This window comes from Bubalus bubalis, chromosome 18 (assembly GCF_019923935.1).
Source record: "Bubalus bubalis isolate 160015118507 breed Murrah chromosome 18, NDDB_SH_1, whole genome shotgun sequence".
Lineage (NCBI taxonomy): Eukaryota > Metazoa > Chordata > Mammalia > Artiodactyla > Bovidae > Bubalus > Bubalus bubalis.
In genome coordinates this window covers 59,748,855-59,775,338 of record NC_059174.1, presented here as the reverse complement: position 1 = coordinate 59,775,338, position 26,484 = coordinate 59,748,855, and the positions used below count along the sequence as shown (strand labels likewise).

The 26,484-nt window shown below is 41.8% G+C and overlaps 2 protein-coding genes across 6 annotated transcripts in view; both read left to right on the top strand.

Annotated features, from left to right (window-relative positions):
* LOC102409686 (zinc finger protein 480) lies at positions 1–21,890 on the top strand. 5 transcript variants are annotated; one of them, XM_044931499.2, is made up of 4 exons: positions 1–48; positions 133–222; positions 6,214–6,340; positions 21,845–21,890. In XM_044931499.2, exons 2-4 carry the CDS (start codon positions 151–153, stop codon positions 21,850–21,852), a joined length of 207 nt encoding a protein of 68 aa, XP_044787434.1. In that variant the 5' UTR covers positions 1–48; positions 133–150; the 3' UTR covers positions 21,853–21,890. The 5 variants fall into 5 exon arrangements, with proteins under 5 accessions (XP_044787434.1, XP_044787431.1, XP_045019292.1 ...); XM_044931496.2 differs by lacking the exon at positions 21,845–21,890 and adding an exon at positions 19,213–19,444; XM_045163357.1 differs by lacking the exon at positions 21,845–21,890 and adding an exon at positions 11,714–13,346.
* The window catches only part of LOC123327520 (zinc finger protein 665), a 392,317-nt gene continuing 385,544 nt past the window's right edge, over positions 19,712–26,484 (top strand). Inside the window, exons 1-3 of the mRNA XM_045163294.1 lie at positions 19,712–19,768; positions 21,845–21,930; positions 25,710–25,836. Coding sequence (XP_045019229.1) covers positions 21,916–21,930; positions 25,710–25,836 — 142 coding nt within the window. The 5' untranslated portion in view covers positions 19,712–19,768; positions 21,845–21,915. The remainder of the gene's footprint in view (positions 19,769–21,844; positions 21,931–25,709; positions 25,837–26,484) is intronic.

Sequence of the window (26,484 nt, the reverse complement as noted above, 5' to 3'; positions counted from 1 at the left end):
ATGAGTCCCTCCTGTTACAGTGGGCAGCAGAGGACTCTGTTCCGCCTGGTAAGCTTTCTCCTCTGTGGTTGTGACACAGAGAGGGGGGAATGTTCATTCTAAGCCTTAAACAGCATGTTTGTAACTTTTTAGATTGACCTCTAAAGTCTCATGTTGCCTGAGGAAGACACACAGAAGATGAGGAAGAGGAAAGAAAAGGAGTCAGGCATGGCTCTTTCTCAGGTAAGGTCATATTCTCAGTGATTCTTAGTCTGTCCTTTCTGAAATGCCCTTCTCTGGGCTCGCTGATCGTGTCTGACTCTGGACTATCCTGTCTGACTCCTGTACATGCACACTTACCCAGGGCCTTCCCTCAGGGTCTGTCGTCTCCACTTGGATCCCTTCTCCCCATGACCCGGTGACCTGGCCCTTGTGAGGAGGCTCCCCTGGGTGCCATCCTAGGCAGGGTTTCTCACCCATGGGTTGGAGACAGGGTCTCAGTGCTGTTGGGCAGCAGGGATTGCTTAGGGCCCATCTGGATGCCCTGTCTGCCCTCTGTCAACCAGGATGAAAGAAGCTACACGCAGAGGTTGAGTATTAATATGCACAAATGCCTGCTGAATTCTGAAAGAGACAAGTGAAGAGAAATTTTTTCTAATTTTTATAATATATTTGTAGGTAAATGAGTGGGTCACTGGCTTCAAAATCTTAATGATTGGGAATGGAATGGTTACTTGAGAAGCAGACATGAGTGACAGAAGTTGTTTTATTCCATCATTGATTTTAAAGTATGAAATCAACCTAAATCCATGAGAGTTGGAAATTCTTTGTATCACTTTATATGACGTCCCCTTAGAGGGGTTTTCTGTTGATTGTGTCCTTTGACATCACAATTTCTCTGATAGATGCAGGTTAAGTTCCAGCTTTATTGTGTTGTTGGTACTCAGTTTTTAGCACCATTTGTTATTAGGACTTTCCTTTTTTCCATTGTGTAGTCTCAGCACCCTCCTCAGTACATTTTACATACATGCAAAGGATTATTTCTGAGTACTCAGTTTTGCCTCCATTGGTTTATATATTTATGTTTATATAAGTACCCTTGGAGAAGGCAATGGCACCCCACTCCAGTACTCTTGCCTGGAAAATCCCATGGATGGAGGAGCCTGGTAGGCTGCAGTCCATGGGGTCACCAAGAGTCAGACGCAACTGAGCAACTTCACTTTCACTTTTCACTTTCATGCATTGGAGAAGGAAATGGCAACCCACTCCAGTGTTCTTGCCTGGAGAATCCCAGGGACGGGGGAGCCTGGTGGGCTGCCGTCTCTGGGGTTGCACAGAGTCGGACACAACCGAAGCGACTTAGCAGCAGCAGCAGCAGCAAGTACCCTACCATCTGGATTACTTAGTGGGTTTTTTGTTTGTTTGTTTTTTATTTTCATTTTTTGATGTGGACAGTTTTTAAAGTCTTTATTGAATTTGTTACAATATTGCTTCTGTTTTATGTTTTGGTTTTTTGGCTTCGAGGCATATGGGATCTTAACACCTTGACCAGGGATCGAACCTGCACCCCCTACATTGGAAGGCAAAGTCCTAACCACTGGATTGCCAGGGAAGTCCCCTAGATTACTTCATATTATGTTTTGAAATATAGAAAAGGAACACCTCCATCTTTCTTCTTTTTCAAGAGTCTTTTGACAGTTTGCTTGAGATTCTCTATGAATTTTAGCCTTTTTCTATTTCTGCCAAAATTGCCATGGGAACTTTGATAGGGATTCCAATGAATCCTAGAGTGGAATCCTAGATTCTGTTTTCCGTAAGTGGACTACTTATGTTTGTGGGCTTCCCTTGTGGTCAGTGGTCAGGAATCCACTTGCCAATACAGGAGACACAGGTTCGATCCCTGGGTCAGGCAGATCCCTTAGAGAAGGATGTGGCAACACACTCCAGTGTTCTTGCCTGGGAAATCCCTGGACAGAGGATCCTGGCAGGCTACAGTCCATGGGGTTAGAAAGAGTCAGACATGACTGAGTGAGTAAACAACACCAGCATTTATGGTTTGTACAGTTAAAACCTTGTTTTCTAGGAAAAAAGATAATTTTAATTATTTTTCAGTTTTGGATAATTTTTATTTCTTTTTCTTGTCTAATTGCTCTGGCTAGGAGATTCAGTAGTTTGTTGAGCAGTCGTGTGGAGTGTGTACATCTTTGTCCTCTTCTTGATTTGAGAAGAAAAACTTTCATTCTTTCACCTTTGAGTATGATGTTAGGGGTATTCCTTTCATGTATAGGGTTTATTATGTTGAGGTAGTTTACTGTTTTTGTTTTCTTGTGTGTTATATATGGGGAAATCGTTGAATTTTGCCACAGGAATTTTTTGCATCAACTGAGATGATGGTGTGCTTTTTTTCGCTTTATTCTGTTAAGTTGGTGCATCATATTAATTGATTTTTGTACCTTGAGTCATCCTTGCCTTATAGGAAGAAAATCCAGTTGGTCATGATGTCAGATATTCTCTGGGTTGGGTATCAAAATCATGCTGGCCACGTTGATTGAGTTTGGCAGTGCTTTCTCCTAACTCTCTGCAGGATATTTAGCAGGATTCAGTTTAGTTCAGTTGTTCAGTCGTGTCTGACTCTTTGTGACCCCATGGACTGCAACACACCAGGCTTCCCTGTCCATCGCCAACTCCTGGAGCTTACTCAGACTCATGTCCATCGAGTCAGTGATGCTGTCCAATTAGCAGGAGTAGTGGTAATCTTTTTTGTAAATGTTTGGTAGAATTATGCAGTATAGATACCTTTTCCTGAGTTTTTGAGATTTTTGATTACAACTTGAATCTCTAGTTATAATTCTGTTCAAATTTTTTATTTCTTAATATTTCCAACTTAGTAGGTTTAAGTTTCTACAAAATTACTCATATCTTATAGATTATGTAATTTGTGGGGTTTTTTCTTCATAGGACTCCCTTTTAATCCTTTAAAAAAATGTTTTTTGAGGCCAATTGGAATCACTCCTCATGATTTCAAGAGTATATATCTTTTACAGTTGAAATTATATCTTCAGTATATTCCCTGGCCTTGAGTTTTTCCTACACTATCATGTTAATGGTTTCAGTAGTGGGAAGATTACTAACATTTTATGTGTATGTGTGTGTTTGTGTAAGTCCACATATATAATGACCTTTCATGCCACTCTTTTTGAACTTCTTTCAAGTTTTCTCAGTGAGCCCTCTGTCAGTGTAATTGTAAACATATTTATTTATTTATTTGGCTGCACTGGGTGTTAGTTGCAGCATGTGTGTTCTAGGTCCTCTAGCAGGTATGGAACCCAGGCTCCCTGCATTGGGAGAGTAGAATCTTAGCCACTGGACCACCAGGGAAGTCCCTATCAATGTACTTTTAATGTTCTATAACTAAGCTACTTGGTTTTTTAGCTTCAGTTCGAGAGCCCAACCCTCAAAGGTTCAGGTGCTTGCTGTGTTATTTCTTAACTTCTTGACTTGGAGCCTCAGAGTGTCTCTAACATAGAATTCTCCTCTGTAAAATGGGAACAGGTCTTTTCCTAATGACCTAATATGTTGCTAACAAGTTCATGCTTGTAAAGTACTTATTTAGAGTTACGTTCAAATCCTGGAAGTGTTCAAATACTTTTAGTCATTGCTATTCTGAAGAACTGTACAAAAAAGATCTTCACGACCCAGATAATCACGATGGTGTGATCACTGACCTAGAGCCAGACATCCTGGAATGTGAAGTCAAGTGGGCCTTAGAAAGCATCACTACAAACAAAGCTAGTGGAGGTGATGGAATTCCAGTTGAGCTATTCCAAATCCTGAAAGATGATGCTGTGAAAGTGCTGCACTCAATATGCCAGCACATTTGGAAAACTCAGCAGTGGCCACAGGACTGGAAAAGCTCAGTTTTCATCCCAATCCCAAAGAAAGGCAATGCCAAAGAATGCTCAAACTACTGCACAATTGCACTCATCTCACATGCTAGTAAAGTAATGCTCAAAATTCTCCAAGCCAGGCTTCAGCAATATGTGAACCGTGAACTTCCTGATGTTCAAGCTGGTTTTAGAAAAGGCAGAGGAACCAGAGATCAAATTGCCAACATCTCCTGGATCATAGAAAAAGCAAGAGAGTTCCAGAAAAACATCTATTTCTGCTTTATTGACTCTGCCAAAGTCTTTGACTGTGTGGATCACAATAAACTGTGGAAAATTCTGAAAGAGATGGGAATACCAGACCACCTGACCTGCCTCTTGAGAAATCTGTATGCAGGTCAGGAAGCAACAGTTAGAACTGGACATGGAACAACAGACTGGTTCCAAATAGGAGAAGGAGATCGTCAAGGCTGTATATTGTCACCCTGTTTATTTAACTTATATGCAGAGTACATCATGAGAAATGCTGGACTGGAAGAAACACAAACTGGAATCAAGATTGCTGGGAGAAATATCAATAACCTCAGATATGCAGATGACACCACCCTTATGCAGAAAGTGAAGAGGAACTCAGAAGCCTCTTGATGAAAGTGAAAGTAGAGAGTGAAAAAGTTGGCTTAAAGCTCAACATTCAGAAAACGAAGATCATGGCATCCGGTCCCACCACTTCATGGGAAATAGATGGGGAAACAGTGGAAACAGTGTCAGACTTTATTTTTTTGGGCTCCAAAATCACTACAGATGGTGACTGCAGCCATGAAATTAAAAGACGCTTACTCCTTGGAAGGAAAGTTATGACCAACTAGATAGCATATTCAAAAGCAGAGACATTACTTTGCCAACAAAGGTTCGTCTAGTCAGGGCTATGGTTTTTCCAGTGGTCATGTATGGATGTGAGAGTTGGACTGTGAAGAAGGCTGAGTGCCGAAGAATTGATGCTTTTGAACTGTGGTGCTGGAGAAGACTGTTGAGAGTCCCTTGGACTGCAAGGAGATCCAGCCAGTCCATTCTGAAGGAGATCAGCCCTGGGATTTCTTTGGAAGGAATGATGCTAAAGCTGAAACTCCAGTACTTTGGCCACCTCATGTGAAGAGTTGACTCATTGGCAAAGACTCTGATGCTGGGAGGGATTGGGAGCAGGAGGAGAAGGGGACGACAGAGGATGAGATGGCTGGATGGCATCACTGACTCAATAGACGTGAGTCTGAGTGAACTCCGGGAGTTGGTGATGGACAGGGAGGCCTGGTGTGCTGCAGTCTATGGGGTCGCAAAGAGTCGGACACGACTGAGCGACTGATCTGATCTGATCTGATTCTTATTATTATCATAATTGAAGGTTTTGACTTTTCTTTAATACCACAATGGACTTCACCATGTCTAAAGACAGGCTTCCTACAGGAGCTCATCTAGATATTGAGTAGCCCTCAATGTTTGTTTATTTTTGGCTGCACTGGGTCTTCATTTGTGTGCATGTGCTTTTCTCTAGTTGCGGTGAATGGGGGCTGGTCTCTAATTGCAGTGCTTGAGCCTCTCATCATGGTGGCTTCTCTTGTTGCAGAGCACGGGCTTTAGAGCACAGGCTCAACGGGCTTCATTGCTGCTTGACATATGGGATCTTCCTGGACCAGGGATTGAACCCATGTCCCCTGCATTGGCAGGTAGATTCTTAGCCGCTGGACCACCAGGGAAGTCCTCAACTCAGTGTTTAGAACGTAATATCTAACGCTTCTCCATAGACAACCCATTCTTGAATTTTATTTCTGTGTGTTTTCTAATTGTCCACAAAGATGAAAAATCTGTATTAATTGGAGGATATCATAATCTGTTAGAACAAGCATAAGAAATTATAATTAGAGACCACATAATTTGCTCCTTAACATGGATCTTATATTTACTTCAATAGAATCAGTCCTTACACTTAGCTCTTCTTTTCATTTTTTAAAAGATGAGAAATATCCTCATGGCCACTTGGGTAGATATTTTTTTTGTTGTTATTGAGGTGTAGTTAATTGACAATGTTGTATTAGTTTTAAGTGTACAGCAAACTGATTCAACTGTATGTGTATTTCAAGTGTGAAGCAAAATGACTCAGCTGTATATATATTCTTTTTTAGATTCTTTTCCATTACAGGTTATTTCAAGATATTGAGTATAGTTCCTTGTACAATTCAGTAGGCCCTTGTTTATCTGTTTTATATATATTAATAGTAGCATGTGTATGTTAATCCCAAACTCCTAATTTATCTGAGCTTCCTCCCCAACCACCGTGATCTAAAATTTTTTGTTTCAGGAACAGTTGACTTTCGAGGATGTGGCCATTGACTTCTCTCTGGAAGAGTGGGAATGCCTGGACCCTGCTCAGAGGGCCTTGTACAGGGACGTGATGGTGGAGACCTATAGGAACCTGTTCTTCCTGGGTGAGGATGAATTCTGTGTAGAAGTTGGTATCTGCCCTTTTGTGTTGTGTGTTTTCCCCTGTGGACCTCTTGGACTCAGACATGGTGGAGCATCACGAGTTTAAACTGACCCTCTTTTCAGATGATGATATCCATTTCATGTTACATCAGAGGTTGAGGTTGTTCCAGAGCTTAATTATGTATAAAGCCCAATGGCAAATTTTAAAAAAATGTCTGATTTCCTGCTTTCTACCCTTTGCTTCTAATTCAGTATTTATTGGAAGAGTGTTAGATATGTATAGTACACTGTTCCCTATGCATTTATAATTTTGGCGATGCTGGGTCTTTGTTGCTGCCCAGCTTTTCTCTAGTGGAGGGGCATAGGCCTCTCATTGTGGTGGCTTCTCTTGTTGCTGAGCTCAGGCTCTAGTGCATGGGCTTCAGTAGTTGCCATTGCCAGGCTCTAGAGCACAGGCTCAGTAGTTGTGGCATTCAGGCTTAGCTGCTGCTCAGCCTATGGCATCATTCCAGACCAGGAATCCTGCCCACGTCTCCTGCATTAGCAGGTGGATTCTTTACCACTGAGCCACCAGGGAATTTGTGAAATATTTTTCCAGACCCAGCTGTCATGCCCTCATTACTCAGCTGAACAAAGAACAAACACAGCACTTTATGTTTCTTAGTTTTTGATAAAGCAGTAATTTCTGTTTATGATCTGAACATTATCTCCATGTTAGAGCTAGAGAAAGAGCCCAGGATTGTGATAACTGGTGTGAAAATAGCAAAAAACCAAGTGGGTGGAATGTATGAAAAGTACAAATTAGAGACATGTTCTCAGGGCTGAGAGGAAGCTACAACCTTTATAGAGTCTGGGAACCTCTTGTCAGAGTAGAGAGTTCTTTGGGAAAACCAAAGTGTATTTTTTGAAAACTCTCAGAGGAAATTTTTCTTCTCCCCTACTTAGCACTTGATGTCATTCATCATGTAAAATGTATTCTTTTACCCCCCAGTGGTGCCACAGTTCCCACAGAGAGAGAGCAAGGTCTTTGTCAAGATCCACAACAGTCACCATCTGGCTCCTGTGAACTGGTCTTTGCTTGAGTTTGAGGAGCATAATGTGGGTTGTGTTATCAAGGATCTCTTGCCCCTTCATCTCTTCTTCTGGTCTTAATTCCCCTGGATGCCCAGTTCTTAGTCCATATGGATCAGAGCTGATCCCTCCACTGAGCTTCTGAGTTTGATCAGAGTTGCTGTACTTGGAAGATGTAATCAAAACATGGGATGGGGAAGGAGGTGGCAACCCACTCCAGTATTCTTGCCTGGGAAATCCCATGGACAGCGGAGCTTACCAGGCTATAGTCCATGGGGTCGCAAAAGAGTCAGACACAACTGAGCAACTAAACAACAGTATCATGGATTTGTCAGTCTCTGTTATGTGAGTACTTTAAGAAGCTAGCTAATTAAAAGCATTATTTGTGATTAAAAAAAAAAATGGGAAAACATTGGCTGTCATTTGACTCCATCTGGTACCTCAGAGTCTCTGTGGAGCTGTCCCCATCCCTGTCTGCTTATTTAGATCCCTCAGCCATTTCTTGTGCTCTGCTTCTGCCATGCCCTTCAGGGTTGTGTGTATCAGGGAGATGGATTGGGTCTTCTCTATTGTTTCTTAAGAAAACGAAGGTAATGGACAGAGAGATCCTCTTTTTGATCCCCAGTTCTGCATGGGGAACATGTATGAATCTTTCTGGCTCTTAGCATCTGTGGGTCAAGCAGATGGTTCCATCTCAATGTCGTAGGGTATCTGACTACCATATCTTGTAAATTTTTGGCTCTTGTACTGCATTGCCTAGTCTGGGAATGTGTACTCTTCCTGATTTTTTATTTTCTTAAGTTTGTACGATTTTGCTTCTTAAATGTGCTTTTGAATTATGTAGACCCAAAGACTAAAGGTTTTTCCAGTTTCTTTGCTGTGATAATCCTCCTGTAGTTTACAGACAATGTTTGGTAGACTCTCTGTGGACTGGGTTCACTGGGTAACACTATTTGCTGCCCTTGCCCTGTACAGTGATCCTGAGACCATTGTGGAACTTCAGTAGGCTGTATGCGCTGTGCTCAGTCCTCAGTCCTGTCCGACTCTTCGTGACCTCATGGATTGTAGCCCGCCAGGCTCTTCTGTCCACAGGGATTCTACAGGCAAGAATACTGGAGTGAGTTGCTATGCCCTCCTCCAGGGGATCTTCCCAACCCAGGAATCGAACCCAGGTTCCCCACATTGCTGGCGGATTCTTTACACAAAAGTTTTTTGTTTTGTTTTTTTTTCCTGTTGGCTCTATCGTGTGTCAGTGGTCTCTGGAAATTGGAGTAAGTCTTGAAGTGTCAAACTGCTGACTTTGTTCTTTTCAAGCTTGTTTTTGCTGTTGTTTGCTGAGAATAGTAGCATGGACAATCCATCTATTTCTTTAAGAAATGAATGCCATTGGGATTTAACTAGGGATTATTTTGAATCTGTTGATCTCTTTGGCTAGTATTGGCATCTTGACAATGTTGATCTCCAATCCATGGGCTTGGGATATCTTTGCATTTATTGTGTCTTTTTTTTTTTTTTTTTGGCATTTTCTACATAATCAGATTGTGCTTAGTGGTAAAGAATCAGCCTGCCAATGCAGGAGACATAAGAGACACGAGGGGAAGATCTCCTGGAATAAGGCATGGCAACCCACTCCAGTATTCTTGCCTGGAGAATCCCATGGACAGAGGAGCCTGGCAGGCTATAGTCCATAGGGTCACACAGAGTTGGACATGACTGAAGTGACTTAGCAGGCAGGCTCATACGCACATAATTAGATCATGTCAATTGTCAATAGATAATTACGCTTCCTTTTGCTCTTAGGAGACCTATTATCTCTTTTCATGCCTATGTATTCTTGCCAGAGCTTTCAGGTATATGTTTTTAGAAATATTGAGAGACTGTGTCCTTGTTCCTTATCTTAGCAGAAAAGCTTTCAGTCTTTTCCATTGAGTCTGATGAGCGATCTGAGCAAATGCTCTGTAGAAGCCTGGCTTTCAGCACCATCTTGTACCTTCTCCTAACAAAGAACATACATCAGACCTAATGAGGCTGAGCCCAAGTACATGTGCCGCCACTCGGTGAGACCAAACAAACTGAAACCTTGGAGTCTGGAGCAGAGAAAGGTTTATTAGTTGATGTAGGACCAAGCAGGAAAATAGGAGACCCAGGCCTCTCTCAAATCCACCTTGCTGGCTGGCCAGGGTGTAAGATTTTCAAAAGAGAGAGGGAAGTGGAGTGTCTGTGATCCCAGCTTCCCCATAAGATCTCAGCTGCTGACTTCGGCAGCATGTTGTGAGTTTCTTTAGGATTATTCTATGTGTGCCTGTAAGAAAAGTTCCTAAATCTCGGTCTTGTGATTCCTTCTAAGAGGGAGATGTATCATTATTTGCTTAGAGTCAGTGGTTAAAAAATTCAGTTCTTGGGACTTCCCTGGTGGTTCAGTGTTTGGGAATCTGCCTTCCAATGCAGGAGACTTGGGTTCGATCCCTGGTTGGAGCACCAAGATCCCACATGCCTTGAGGCAACAAAGCCACAGTCCACAACTAGAGAGCCAGAAATTGAGAGCCTACACACCGCAAACTAAGATCCGATAAAACCAAAAATAAATATGAAAATAATCATTAAAAAAAAAGAATTTCAGTTCTCAGTTGACCTTATGGGTGTCATCAGTTTTTAAGTCATTTTGGATTCAGCTGTTTGAAGCCACAGCTAGGGGTTGTAAATCAAGGTATCAGTTTAAGCTATCCATCATGGAAAAGATTATGCTGGACTTGATTTTCCTTTGTCTTTGCCCTCCCTCACTTCCCTAATAGTTACTGCTTGAATCTCCTCTTTGGATCTCAGGTAAAGTCTAGGTGACTAAGCCTTTTTCTATGAACCAGAAACTGTGTACCTGGTAGGGCCCCCCAGGGCCTTGCTCAGTTTCAGTCCCCTCCCTTTTTTGATTCTCCTCAATCTTAAGGGGAACTGGTGTGAAAAAGAAAGAGAATAACATATTCTATAAACAGGTTAATCAAACTCAACAAGAGAACTCAAATATAGGGGGACTTAGTTTCAAAATGACAGTCTTTTTCCTACTCTACTGTTGATGTGATTTCTTTGTATCTGCGTATCTGTGTACAGAAGAAATGCATCCATCTCCTTTTTTAAAAACTTAAATATTGATTGCCTTGGATCCAACTAATTATTTGTTAGTTGCTGGCAGAGAAGGGGCTTCTCTTTGTTGTGGTGCACGGTCTTCTCATTGCCATGGCTTCTCTTATCGGGAAGCATGGACCCTACGTGCTTGGCTTCAGTAATTGTGGTACGTGGGCCCAGTAGTTGTGGTGCAGGAACTTGGTTGTTCCATGGCATGTAGATTCTTCCCAAACCAGGGATCGAACTCGTGTCCCCTGCATTGGCAGCCATATTCTTATCCACTGCATCACGAGGGAAGCCCCTGTTGCAGGTTGTTGATATCCCTTTGTCTTTATTATGTTTTGTGTGCTTTTCTTTTGCAATTTTTCTCAGCATTTTGTCTGAACCTGGTTTAAAAGTTTACAAAATGTTCAGTCCTTATTATGTACATTTGGAGTGAACAACATAAATAATTTGAAGGATACTGCCAAGTAGGGCATCCTCTATTTATTGGTTGTTTGATATCTGGACAATATTTTTTATATTAATTCTTAGTTGTGATATCCAGATGATGGTCTTTTGGCATGTCTAATGCAATACAACTGACATGCATTATTTGTTCATGTTGTAAAATGCCTTTTATTTATGGGTACATAGCTTTATAGTAAATGTTTAGAAAAATATTTTTTCTTAAAAATAGTTTTGTTATACTCTTTATTTTCTCTATCATGTATTCATTTTTCAATTCTAAAGAGCCCATTAAATTATTAGATCACCTTGAGTGGACTATTTAGCATTACAGTGTATTATCCATTTTTTAGCATTTTTCTATAGTAAGTATGCAGAGTATATCTGTAATATAATTTTTTTTCTCCTCAATTATGGAACAGCAGTATGTTTAATGTTAATTGGTATGTACTTTGGGGTCATGGTGAAAAAATACCCTTTCTTTGATAGCTGATTTCCAATGTGAGTGTTTCTGACATGGGGTTTGTAAAGCAAGGCTACCTTAAAATTAACTTGAATTATATGTTATTTAGTAAATAATTCTATTCCTGTAGTGTTTCTAAAAGTTTTAAGATCATTGTTAGGAACTTTCATAACTCTGTTGGATATCAGTATTACTTTTGGTGTAACACATACTCAACATAAAAGATTTACTTATGGATTCTAATGAATAGGATACTGTGGTTCTTTATATATTGTAGACATCTCGCCCATACGTGTGATTAAGCAATTACAGCTAAAATCGAACAGTGACATAAGAAAAACACTTCAAACAGTGATGTTGAGAAGACCCAAAAGTCTTGAAATCAAACATTTTTACCTCAGGGAAATGCAGGAAAATATGAACTCAAATATGAGACTCAAATATGACTTTGAGTCTCAGCAGAGATGTAAAGAAAGATATGATAAAGAAATGCTTGTGACCAATAACAAAAATCTCACTGATGGAAGACACTGCTGTTGTCAAAAGGATGTCAGAATCAAGCCTGTTGAAAATCGGCTTGATTTAAACTTTCAGGATGAACTCCACATAATAAGAAGTGAAGGGGAAATGTATGGATTTGATGACCCTGACAAGAAAATCAACAGTAGTGTCCCATTTTCATCACTTCATATAATTTCTCCTAAAGTTCAAACCAGTATTTCTAACACTCATGAAAATGACTTTACGCATTCCTCAGTCCTGACACAGGACCAGAAAGCACACAGCAAAAGACCTTACAAACGTAGCAAGTGTAACAAAACCTTCCTCCATAGCTCAAACCTCACCAGACATCAGACAGTCCACACAGGAGCGAAAATATTTAAATGTGATTTATGTGACAAAGTCTTTAGTTGAAATTCAAGACTTGTAAATCGTTGGAAAATTCACAGTGGAGAGAAACCTTACAAATGGAATGAATGTGGAAAAACCTTTAATCACTACTCAAACCTCACTAGACATCAGAAAAGTCATACAGGAAAGAAGTTCTGTGTATGTGATCTCTGCAACAAAGTCTTCAGTAATAATTCAAGCCTTGGAAAAAAAAAAAAAATTCAAGCCTTGCAACTCATCAGAGGGTTCATACTGGGGAGAAACCTTATAGATGTAGTGAGTGTGGCAAAGCTTTTAGTCTATATGCAACCCTTGCATTGCATCATAGAGTTCATACTGGGGAGAAACCTTACCAGTGTAATGAGTGTGGAAAAACCTTTAGTCACCACTCTAACCTCATCAGACATCAGAAAATTCATACCGGAAAGAAGTTATATGAATGTGATATGTGTAGCAAGGTCTTCAGTCGAAATAAAAACCTTGCAATTTATCGGAAGGTTCATACTGGAGAGGAACCCTATAAATGTAATGAGTGTGACAGGAGGTTTGGCAAAAATTCACATCTTGCAAGTCATCAGAGAACTCACATTGGAGAGAAACCTTACAAATGTAATGAGTGTGGCAAAGTTTTCACTATACGTACAACTCTTGGAAGGCATCAGAGAGTTCATACTGCAAAGAAACGTAACAAATGTAATGAATGTGGCCAGGTCTTTACTCAAAAATCAAGCTTTACACGTCATCAGCAAATTCATTCTGGAATGAAACCTTTCAAATGTACTGATTGTGGCAAAGCCTTCTGTCAAAATTCACACCTTACAGGTCACTGGAGAGTACATTTTGTAAAGAAACCTTTCAACTACATTGAGTGTGCAAAATCTTTTATTCAGGTCTCAGCCCTTACTCAGTTCAGTTCAGTCACTCAGTCCTGTCCGACTCTTTGCGACCCCATGAATCGCAGCACGCCAGACCTCCCTGTCCATCACCAACTCCCGGAGTTCACCCAGACTCACGTCCATCAAGTCAGTGATGCCATCCAGCCATCTCATCCTCTGTCGTCCCCTTCTCCTCCTGCCCCCAATCCCTCCCAGCATCAGAGTCTTTATCAATGAGTCAACTCTTCGCATGAGGTGGCCAAAGTACTGGAGTTTCAGCTTTAGCATCATTCCTTCCAAAGAAATCCCAGGGCTGATCTCCTTCAGAATGGACTGGCTGGATCTCCTTGCAGTCCAAGGGACTCTCAAGAGTCTTCTCCAGCACCACAGTTCAAAAGCATCAATTCTTTGGCACTCAGCCTTCTTCACAGTCCAACTCTCACATCCATACATGACCACAGGAAAAACAATAGCCTTGACTAGACGGACCTTTGTTGGCAAAGTAATGTCCCTGCTTTTGAATATGCTATCTAGGTTGGTCATAACTTTCCTTCCAAGGAATAAACGTCTTTTAATTTCATGGCTGCGGTCACCATTCGCGGTGATTTTGGAGCCCAAAAAAATAAAGTCTGACACTGTTTCCACTGTTTCCCCATCTATTTCCCATGAAGTGGTGGGACCGGATGCCATGATCTTCGTTTTCTGAATGTTGAGCTTTAAGCCAACTTTTTCACTCTCCACTTTCACCTTCATCAAGAGGCTTTTGAGTTCTTCACTTTCTGCCATAAGGGTGGTATCATCTGCATATCTGAGGTTATTGATATTTCTCCCGGCAATCTTGATTCCAGCTTGTGCTTCTTCCAGTCCAGCATTTCTCATGATGTACTCTGCATAGAAGTTAAGTAAGCAGGGTGACAATATACAGCCTTGACGTACTCTTTTTCCTATTTGGAACCAGTCTGTTCCATGTCCAGTTCTTGTAGGGAGCCGCATTAGGCATTACTGACAAAATAGAGGCATGGTCCTAAACTCCCTCCCTTTGTTCCGTAGGCACAGACCCAGAATGAAGGAGTTAGGCTTTGTGATTCTGACTTGTTTTTCCCTTTCCTCAGCTGAGTTGACTGAAGAGAATATTATGGTGCTTATTGTTTTTGAGAGGAGCATGAGAAGGCATAAAGCCTTCTGCAGCTGTGCTCAAAGAATAATTCATAAAGTTAATCACTGACATTTGTTCAAGGACTTTTACGAAAAAGTGTTCTAGGGTGAGCACACAGGCTGCAGCTTGAGGCCATGGGAGGGATTGCTCTCTGAAGCCCATTTGTGAGAAAAGTTTATGGCAAAGGAGTTTGCTGAATTTAGGGCTTATGAATAATTAAAATAGTTACAAGCTAAAGATTTAAGGATTGCTGTAATGTTAGCATAGTCTACTATAGCTTATAGAAATTAGGGACTTTAGAGATATTATTAGGTAGAAGCCCTTTCGAAGAAATAGTGAGCTTAGGATACTAGGAGCAAACAGGATTTAGAAAGATAAGAATTAAACTGAGGAATGTGGTATGCAGCCCAGACATTAGCATGAGTTACAGTGTATTGACAAGGACACATGAGAAAAAGTAGATAAGAGAATTGCTGAGGAAGGAGCTCCTTTTGAGGGGCAACAATGATTTTTGGAGAAAAATAAATCTGGGTCCATGGGAACTAAAAATATCAAACCTCTGACCTAATGCTTTTGTAAAAGTATAAAATAGAATCATAAGCTTGAAATAAACAGGCAGTCCAAGTAAAATAAGAGTCTGCCTCAGTTTTTCTTGGCAACACCACTCACCCCTTCAGGTTGAATCCCTGGTTGCTGGAGCTGGACTCCGGCAAGTTCTAACTGTTGCTTCCTGACCTGCATACAGATTTCTCAAGAGGCAGGTCAGGTGGTCTGGTATTCTCATCTCTTTCAGAATTTTCCACAGTTTATTGTGATCCACACAGTCAAAGGCTTTGGCAGAGGCAATAAAGCAGAAATGGATGTTTTTCTGGAACTCTCTTGCTTTTTCCATGATCCAGCAGATGTTCGCGAATTGGTCTCTGGTTCCTCTGCCTTTTCTAAAACAAGCTTGAACATCTGGAAGTTCATGCTTCACCTATTGCTGAAGCCTGGCTTGGAGAATTTTGAGCATTACTTTACTAGCATGTGAGATGAGTGCAATTGTGCGGTAGTTTGAGCATTCTTTGGCATTGCCTTTCTTTGGCATTGGAATGAAAACTGACCTTTTCCAGTCCTGTGGCCACTGCTGAGTTTTCCAAATGTGCTGGCATATTGAGTGCAGCACTTTCACAGCATCATCTTTCAGGATTTGGAATAGCTCAACTGGAATTCCATCACCTCCACTAGCTTTGTTTGTAGTGATGCTTTCTGGAAGATCCCCTGGAGAAGGAAATGGCAATCCACTCCAGTACTATTGCCTGGAAAATCCCATGGACAGAGGAGCCTGGTAGGCTACAGTCTATGGGGTTGCAAAGAGTCAGACAGGACTGAGCAACTTCACTTTCACAAATGTCATAATGGAAGGAAATGTCATAATGGAAGGAAATGTCATAATGGAAGAAAACCTTACAAATGTTATGACTGTCTCAGTGTGTTTAGTCAAAGTTTATACCTCATGACCCACGAAATTACTCATACTGCAGAGAAACTTTATAAATGTAATGAAAGGTTTTCAGTGTGGCAAGTTTTTCAGTGTGCTTTCAAGCCTAACTCATGAGATGGTCCATACTGATGAGAGACGTTGAGAATACAGTGATGTGGCAGTGCATTTAGCATGTGTTCACATCTTAAAGTTCATGAGAGAATTCATACTGGATAGAAACTAGGTAGATGTACTTAGTGTAGTCAGGCCTTTAGAAAATGAATTTGTTCTGGAAAGAATCCTCACAAGTATCATGAATGTGAGAAATGTATACCCAGGGCTCATATCTCACCAGAATTTAGGTAATAATCAGTGGACAGAACATGAAAGAAAGGAATAAATTTTGCAAATCTTTTAGGTTGTACCCTAAACTCAGGGTCACCAAATACCTCAAGCTTAAAAATTCAGTGAGAAGACTTAACCTAACAGTACAGTGGTTAAGACTCCATGGTTCCACTGTGAGGGGGTGGGGAGGTAGAGCGCGAGTTTGATCCCATGTTGGAGAACTCACATCCCACATGCCTCAGGGTGCAGCCAAGAAATAAATTTTTTAAATTTAATTTTTAAAAATTCCAAAAATAAAATTGCAGTGAATATGGCAAAGTTTCAAGTTATTGTTCCTTTGTCACTAGATATCAGAATCTTTATCCTGGAGAAAAACAACACAAATGTATGTGGCAGAGGTTTTACCCAAAGATCACAAATAAGGGGACATACTGAAGTGTTTGCTCACAAATTCTGTGGGTCTAGTAAAACCTTGACCTTTAGTTCAAATATTAGGCAATAGCAGAGATTCTGTCATGAAGAGAAGACAGGTAAATGTAGACCAGGAGCTTTATCCAGGCCTCACAGTGCACTAAGCTTCAGAACACATGTTTCTGAGAGAAACTATACCAAATAATGTGTGTACTAATTCTTATAATTGAAGATCCCAACTGTGGAACATAGAGGTATTATGTTGGAGAAGATGCTTTCCAGTGTTGTGAATCTGTAAAGATTTTCATCACGTGCCCTCGCCTTTGGTGTAATGAGATAATTCATATAAGTCAAAGTATACAGACATTCTGAACATGGAACTGCTTTTAAGAAACAGTGCATTCTCAGGGAACATCATAAGATTCATATTTGGGAAATATGCAATAAATTTGGGGAACTTTTTGAGCACTTCTTACAATAGACCACACATCAAATAATACATACTAGGAATAAATAACCCTAATAAATAAGGACAACTATAGTCCATATTAATCTGAGATATTACATACTACAGAATTATTACAAGTCACAGCATCTTAAAATTTAATGACATAATGTATACATGAGAGTAAGGACATATGTGGAAATGGCCCATTATCTTCAGTGTGGTGGTAGTTTAAGTCGTGTTTGACTCTTGTAACTCCATGGACTATAGCCTACTGGACTCCTCTGTCCATGGAATTCTCCAGGCAAGAATACTGGGGTGGGTAGCCATTTTCTTCTCCAGGGGATCTTTCTGACCCAGGAATCGAACCCAGGTCTCCTGCATTGCAGGCAGATTCTTTGCCGACTGAGCTACAAGGGAGGCCCTATCCTCAGTGTATACATATTCGTTTTGAGTTTTCTTGAAAAGGCTACATCACAGTGTATGCCATTCAACATGAAGTTTGAAGTCTGTTGATCTTACACCTTCAATATAGACCTTTGAAGATGGTCCCTGGAGAGGAGTCAGTAAGATGAAGGGGCAGACTCCATTAGGTGTGGTTCCTTCAGCTTCATGTTACCTGGAAAAATGAGGACCCTGAATTATACAATAGTGTGTGAATTATGCTTAGCAGCAGATAATAATGTAAGACTAGGGCATGATTACTCATCATGCTTATTGCGTTCAGGGTGCCTTTCTGTAGATGGTTCATAGTGGGTTATGGGACAGAATCCTCCACCTACTGGCCTTGAACAGAGCACGCAGGACATTAAGGGACTGGGCTCTTCATGAGGGAAAATCCCTGTCACTAGGGACTGATTATCTGGTAGAAATAATGCAGAGGAAAACTTCGTCACTTTTTCCATTGGATGGTTATAACTGTTGTATATATGTATGTTTAATGAGTTATTTTTGGAAATTGAACAGCAGTTATCTTCAGAGGAAAATATATTCATATGCATTAGAATATTGCATGTATGAGTATGATTCACATTTAACTGCTGCAGTTACATTTGCTGCTGTTTTATTTGAAGTGTTTCATACATCTCCTATTGTAATTAATTGTTACTTTGTCAACCCTAGATTAATCTTGTTGCTTCCACCAACACTTTTTTTTTTGTCCTGTCTCTAACTTTACAAGTAGAGAAGCTAGCAATGCGCCATTAGATTCTCAGGATGGAAAGACTCTGTAGTAATTTCTTTCAAATATGGAATCAAACAGGATACCATTTGAGGATTAAATACTCAATTTGTACTTGCATTATTCTTTCCACTCTCTGTTCCAGACTATTCACATGGGCATAATGAAAACATCATAACTGTATATTTCAGACTCTGACTTCTATTAATGTACAAAAATTCAACAGTAAATTTAAAAAATTGATTTTATTGAATGATTTATCAGTTTGGCAGCCTCCGTTATAGTAAATTAAGAGATTCTCTAAGGAGCTGCATCCCGCTTCACCAAAACAACGGTTGTACAGACTTTCTGCCTCTACCTCTTCAGAACAGTTCCTGGAAGCTGTTTCTAAGACCTTGTTCCCTTGGCTGTAGTCCTCCTTATGCCCGAAATGGAACAACTCACGACTCTTGGTTTGTGCGTTTTTTAAGTCGACAGTATCATAAACAGAAAAAAAATTTTTTTTTTTTAACTGAATCTATATGGGATGATGGATGCTTACTAACTCAATAACTATTTCAATGTATGAAAGAACATTATGCTGTACACCTAAATCTCATACAGTGATGTATGTCAAGTTCATCTCAATAACACTGGGAGGAAACGTTTTCAAAGGCAAAACACTTTGGAGAAAAAAGAATGAACAGTGCAATTTAGAGCAGTTTTTTGTTGTTGTTGTTGTTTTTTAGCGTGTCTTACTCTCTTTAAAGCAATGGTTAGTGTCGGAAATTATCACACGGCTTAGTCCTTCACTCAGACTCCAGGATTAGTTCCTGAGTGCCTGGAACTGACAGTGTGTTTGTTGTCATTCAGCCTCATTCATCCTGACTGAATGAGGAATAGAAAGGAAAAACTGTTCTGTAGGGTAGAATTCTACCCAGGGAGCAGTTTGTATTTCTCATTCTAGTTTTTATTATCGAGGCAAATCCAGTTTTTCGTTCCTTGAACTGCCTAAGTTGATTCTACTTGCAGGAAAGTTCCAGGAACCAGCTAGCATCCCACAGCAACCACTTGGAGACCACTGTTCGCAACCATTGAATAAAGCGCCTGAGTCTCAAGAGAGGGACCTGGGAGAAACCTGCTGGCAAAAACAGCTTTTTATTAACACCGTTTTAGACTTGTCAGGAGGAAACCTCCTACTTTCAGACACGAATACAAGGGGTTAAACCTGTTTCACACAGGATCTTAAAATGAGCGTTTTCACGGTACTAGAAGGTCCCCTGCCCCGCCTCCAGGCGGTGCTGAGTGAATCAGGGTTCATCGTGCCTCGCCCCTCCCGGTAGCGTTCCGCCCATGCGCTGCAACCGGAAGTTCCGCCTCTAACTTCGTGAGAGAGCAGTTTGTAACCCGGAAACGTTCTCCGAGGGACGGTCGCACTGGAGAGCGTAAACTTCTGATTTCTGGGGTAGCTCTGTGGTAGGCGGTCTCCCTTGTTCCACTGTCAGGGTCTCGGAGCTACCAAGGGCCTAGAATCCCAGCATCGGGCCCTCCCCCGCAAGCAGAGTCAGACGGCGCCAATACTTGTCGGGTATGTTTTCCTTTGTGTTTGAATTCGCTCTGAGGCTGGTCCGTTCCCTTGGCTTCAGTCCAGGTAGACACCGCCTTTCTCTTCTTTTCCCGCCTAAGACTGTTTAGTACCTCTTTCCCCATCTCTCAAGTAAAGTCTTCTGGCGCGAAATGGATTCCCGCCGCCCCCTAGCCTCGCCTTCGCCCTCTTGGCCCCCTGGAGGCCGCGCCGGCCGCCTGGCTCCCAGAGAGGCCATGCCCTCTCCCCGGTCCTGGAATTCAGGAGAGTCCGCCCCGGTCCTGAGACCCCCTCCTTCCCAGCCCCTCTGTCCTCGTGTCTCCTCCGACCGGTCCTTCTGCCCTGCAGACCTCCCCTTCCCGTCAGCCCTTCCTCTCACCCCCCGTAGAGGGAGGTGACCTCGGCCAGCCCTGTAACACCCAGTGTTCTTCGGTGCCAAATTTTACCCTATGGCAAATGGTCTCTTGCTGTAGGCGGGCATCTTATTCGCTCGCCATCCTTGTAAATTCGTGGGCCAGGCAGTCAGGCGAAGCAGAGTCAGAGAGCCGGACAGAAAGATAGGAAAACTTAAGGCAACAGAATGAAGGAGATAGGAACATAGAAGATGGCTGCTGCTGCTGCTAAGTCTCTTCAGTCGTGTCCGACTGTATGCGACCCCATGGACAGCAGCCCACCAGGCTCCCCCGTCCTTGGGATTCTCCGGGCAAGAACACGAATGGGTTGCCATTTCCTTCTCCAATGCATGAAAGTGAAAAGTGAAAGTAAAATAAAAGGAAAGTGACAGTAAAAGGAAAGCGATTACACCTTGAAAGGAGCAGATGAATCAAACAGAGAAATAAATAAAATCCTGGATCTCCAGGGGTTGGAGAGCACCGGGGGCGGGGGGGGGGGGGGGGGCTGGATCATCAATCAGTAGGGGACAGGTAACAGTGGTGAGGCCCTTCACACAAAGAGTCTGCAATAGGGTGAAAGGTGGGACAGTGGCCTTCAGAGCATCGTGGTCCTGGGAGAGGAACAGTATAAAGGGTGACAAGGAGAGCCGAGAAAGAGGGAGGGCAGAGAGGGAGCAGAGGTGGGGGACGAAAGAGGCAGAAATACTTAGAGATGTAGGGCAATGGAGAAGGCTGGGGGCAGAGAGCCTCAAGAGAGGGAACAGGTTGCAGTTTGCAGCCAAGAGCAGGAGAGGTGTGAAGGAAGAAAGAGAGAGGAAGGCAGGAGCAGGGTAAAGAGGAGACCCTGAAGTAGAGAGAAAATAGGAAAACAGATAAAGAGAATAAAGTGGAAACACCTAGACGTGTAGGTAGGGGGGGAACTGGATCCAGTTGGGTGCTGAGGTCTTTGGATGTGGCTGATTAATTTCAGATGTAGCTTTTGTGGCTTTAGAATGTAGTAAATTCAAAAGTTGCTCAAATCATACAGATGAGAAGTGCAAAACCCTTCTATAACGCCTGTGCACATTTTGTGAATGTTTGTGTATTTTAGGTGCCCCAGGTGATTTCAGTCTGTATCCCTCACTGAGCATCAGGACTCTTGTCTCCACTGAGTGGTGCTCAGTCCAAGCTTCAGGTTTCATTAATTAGGCATTTTGCATACCCATGTTTTATACCCTCTAACCAGAGATTCCCCTTCAGGTAGTTTGTGTTGGTCCACAGCTTGATAGTGTTTAAGGTGCCCCACGTGATTGCAGTCTGGATCCTTCAGGAGCATCAGGACCCTTGAGTCCTCCCATTCCTGAGGGCTGAGATCTGGGTTGACGAGGGGGTGCTCTGCCCTGAGTGGGGATGGACCAGGGCCTGGAGTGTGACCTGAAGGGGATCATGGTGTCAGCTGAGGTGCCCCCTGCTGCTGTGTACATGAGACCTCAACCAGGAGGGGAGTGTGATCCAAGGGAAAGTGTGAGAAAGTGCCCGTATTGGACTCTGTTCGGGAGTTGACTGTCCTGAGTCCATCCTGAGACAGTGGCCACAGAGAAAAGTCTGTTCCCCATGGTGAGGGCTTCCCCGTGTGTGGGGTTGTGGCACAGGAAAGGGATGTGTTGACTTTAAGCATTAAACAGCATGTTTTCACCTTTCATGGTAGGCCTCTGAAGACTTGTGTTGCCTGAGGAAGAAGCCCTGAAGTTGAAGAAGGGGAAGGAAAAGGAGTCAGGAATGGCTTTTGCTCAGGTAAAGTCATATTCTCAGTTGATTCTCAGTCTGTCCTTCCTGAAATGCCCTTCTCTGGACTCGCTAATCTTCTCTGACTCTGGAGTATTCTGACTCCTGTACATGCACACGCACCTGGGGCCTTCCCTCAGGGCCTGTTGTCTCCACTTAGATCCCATCTCCCCATGACCCGGTGACCTGGCCCTTGTGAGGAGGCTCCCCTGGGCACCGTCCTGGGTAGGGTTTCACATGCACGGGTTGGAGACGGGGTCTCGGTGCTGTTGGGCAGCAGGGATTGCTTAGGGCCCATCTGGATGTGCTGTCTGCTCTCTGTCAACCAGGGTAAAGAAGCTGCATGTGGAAATCAGGTATTATATGCAGAATATCTGGTAAAATCTGGAAATCAGTTCAATAAGGGGAAATTTGTTCTGATTTTTTTCTAATGCCACTGAATGTAAATGAATGAGTCACTTTCTTCAAAATCTTAATGATTGAGAGTGGAATGACAATTCAGAAACAGACTTCTGTGATAGTGGGTGCTTTATTGCATTATTGAATTTACTCTATGAAAACAACTTAAATAGTTGGAAATTCAGTAAATCATTAAATTCATTAAAAAATTAAATCATTTTTATCACCTCCATCACTCAGAAGTTGTGTTTCTACTCCGTGAGTTGTATTGGGTGACACACTGAAGTTTTTATCTTTGATAAAAATAGGTTTTATCTTTGATAAAAGCAGGTAAGGTTTCAGCTTCATTCTTTTGCTAGAAGATACCTACATTCTCAGCACCATTCATTATTATTTTTTTTAAATTTTCTTTTAACAACAAAAACATTTTGTATAGGGGGTATAGCCGACTAACAGTGTTGTGATAGTTTCAGGTAAACAGTGAAGGGACTCAGCCATAAATGTTCATTTATCCATTCCCCCCCCAAACCCCACTCCCATCCAGGCTGGCACATAACATTGAGCAGAGTTTCATGTGCTATACAATAGGTTCCTATTGGTTATCCACTCTAAACATAGCAGTGTGTACATGACTTCCTAACGTCCCCAACCATCCCTTCCCCTTGGCAACCATGAGTTCATTTTCTAAGTCTGTGAGTCTCTTTCTGTTTTGCAAGTATGTTCTTTTGTATCATTTCTTTTTAGATTCCACATATAAAGGATGTCATATGATATTTCTCCTTCTCCCTCTGACTCTTTCAGTCAGTATGACACTCTCTGGGTCTGTCCATGTTGCTGCAAATGGCCTTGTTTCATGCTTTTTAATGGCTGAGTAATATTCCATTGTGTAATTTGTACCACATCTTCTTTATCTACTCCTCTGTTGATGCATATTTAGGTTGTTTCCACGTCTTGGCCATTGTAAACAGTGCTGCAGTAAACAGGGGGTGCATGTATGTTTTCGGGTCATGTTTTTCTCTGGATATATATATGCCCAGGAGTGGGATTGCAGGGTCATATGGTAGCTCTGTTTTTAGTTTTTTAAGAACTCCATACTGTTTTCCATAGTGGCTGAAGCAATTTTAAATTCCCACCCACAGTGCAGAAGGGTTCCCTTTTCTCCATACCCTCTCCAGGATTTGTTGTTTGTGGATTTTTTTGACCAGTGTGAGATGATATCTCATTGTAGTTTTGATTTGTATTTCTCTTGTAACTAGCGATTTTGAACATCTTTTCATATGCCTATTGGCCATCTATCTGCGCTCTTTAGAGAAGAAATATCTATTCAGGTCTTCTGCTGCCCACTTTTTGAGTGGGTTATTTGTTTTGATGCTATTAAGTGTCATAAGCTGTTGTAAATTTTGGAGACTAATTCCTTATCAATCACATCATTTGCAAATATTTTCTCCCAGTCTGTGGGTTGTCTTTTTGTTTTGTTTATTGTTTCCTATGCCGTCAGCACCATGCATTATTGAGACAGACCTTCCTTCTTTGTGTAGTCTTGGCATCCATGTCAATATATTTTTCATATTTTTCGAGAATTATTTCTGGTTTTCTTTTTTTTTCTTTTTTCTGCTGCACCTCTTAGCTTGCAAGATCTTTGTTCCTTGACCAGACACCAAATCCAGGCCCTCAGCACCGAGAATGGGGAGTTCTAACCACTGGGCCGCCATAATATTTCCTATTTCTGGTACTCTAATCTGCTTCATTGGCTGATGTATCTTTGATTATGCCAATACCACATCATCTTGATTACTTTGTAATATGTCTTGAAATCTCACAACAATGGCCTCCATCTTCTTTTTCAAGAGTATTTTGGCCCTTTGGGGTCCCTTGAGATTCCCTGGTGGCTCAGATGGTAAAGTGTCTGCCTACAGTGCGGGAGACCTGGGTTCGATCCCTGGGTCAGAAAGATCCTCTGGAGAAGGAAGTGGCAACCCACTCCAGTACTCATGCCTGGAAAATCCCATGGACAGAGGAGCGTAGTAGGCTACAGTCCATGGGGTCGCAGAGTCGGACACAACTGAGCGACTTCACTTCACTTCACTTGAGATTCCCTATGAACTTTAGCATGATTTTTGTTTTCTATTACTGCAAAAATTGCCATGGAAATTTTGATATAGATTCCATTGAATCTCTAGAACACTTTGGTAATGTGGTCATTTTAAGAATATTACATCTTTGAATCCATGAGTATGGCTGTCTTTTTATTTATTTCTATCTCCGTGGACTTCTTTCAGAACATTTACTAGTTTTCAATGTACAAGTCTTTCACCTCCTTGATTCATTTGTTCCAAAGTATTCTACCCCTTTTTCTGCTATAGTAAATAGGAACTTAAAGTGAAGTGAAAGTTGCTTAGTTGTGTCTGACTCTTTGCAACCCCATGGACTATACAGTCCATGGAATTCTCCAGGCCAGAATACTGGAGTGGGTAGCCTTTCCCTTCTCCAGGGGATCGTCCCAACCCAGGGATTGAATCCAGGTCTCCCTCATTGCAGGCAGATTCTTTACCAGCTGAGCCACAAGGGAAGCCCAAGAACACTGGAGTGGGTAGCCTGTCCCTTCTCCAGCAGATCTTCTGGACCCAGGAATCAAACCGGGGTCTTCTGCATTGCAGGCAGATTCTTTACCAACTGAGCTATCCCTGAGCTATCAGGGAAGCCCATAGTAAATAGGATTGTTCTCTAATTTTCTGTTGGCATTGTTCATTGTGTATAGAAACGCAATTGATTTTTGTGTGGTTTTTTTTTTGGCTGCAACTTTTCTAAAGTTGTTTTTTAAGGTAGTAGTTTAACTTGGAATCTTTTGGGTTTCTACATGTAAACCCTTGTCACCTACAAAAACAGGTAATTTTACTCTTGACTTTGTACAGGGATAACTTTGAATTTTTTCTTGTCTAATGTCTCTGGTGGAGATGTTCATTAGTGTCTTGAACAGTAGTGTCAAGTTGCCTCTTTCTACTACTTGTAAGCTTTTAGCAATGTGGACTTCCCCTTTAGTACAGCTCTGAGTGCATATCATAAATTTTGGTATGTTGTGTTTTTATTTTCATTCAGATGCTATATAACACTTCAGCCTAGACCACCCATGGCTGGCTTTTATTTGTGTGTATTTCATGTATTGTCTACAAGTATGAAAAATCCACATTGATTGGAGGACATTATAATTATGTGAAAAAGTATGAGGAATTAAAATTAGAGACACACATTTTGCTCCAAATCCCTTCGCATAGATCTGTCAGAATACATACTGCAACTGAATTGATCCTTATCCCTCTCTCCTCTTCTCATTTTCCATGAGAATAAGAACTCTCCTCAGAGCCCTTTGGTGAAATATATTTTCATTTCAGGGATCATTGACATTCGCTGATGTGTACATAGAGTTCTCTCAGGAGGAGTGGGAATGCCTGGACCCTGCTCAGAGGACTTTGTACAGGGATGTGATGCTGGAGACCTACAGGAACCTGCTCTCTGTGGGTGAGGATCACTTCCCTTTGAAGTGGGGATCTGCTCTAGGGTATCTCTGCCTTTCCCCTCTTTGCCTCCTGGGAACCCCTGCCTTGCTTGACTGACTCAAAGCCCTGTTGGCTCAGACATGAAAAACTTCAGGATGTGGCATCAGGAACTTCAACCTAATTTCCTCAAAAAATCTACCCACTTCGTGATACAGTTATTTCAGAACTCACTCTATATTTAGAGCTCAATGACAAACTAACTGTCCCAGTGTCATGTTTTCTACTCATGTGCGTTTTGAGTTAGCCATTCTAGAAAGTAAGCTACGTTTCTGCATTGTATACTGTTCCCTGTGTATTCTGAAGGAGGCCAGCAGAAGGTAAGTTTCTGAAATGTTTTCCTCTACCCCTCCGTTGTGTCCTCAGTCCTTAGCAAGATAAAGAACGATGATTCTGGAAAAGCCACAGCAAATCACATTTCTTTCTTCTTATGTGTAGAAATTTCTGTTGATCATATTGTAGCAAGAGGCAGAGCATGGTGCTGTGGGGACTGACATGAAATCATAGATAAATTTACCATCAGATTAAATGCTATATAGATAAATCCACAACCACCATCAGTGAGCATACATGAAATTATAGTAGTAGTTGTGAGGGGTTATTGTGGTGTTCA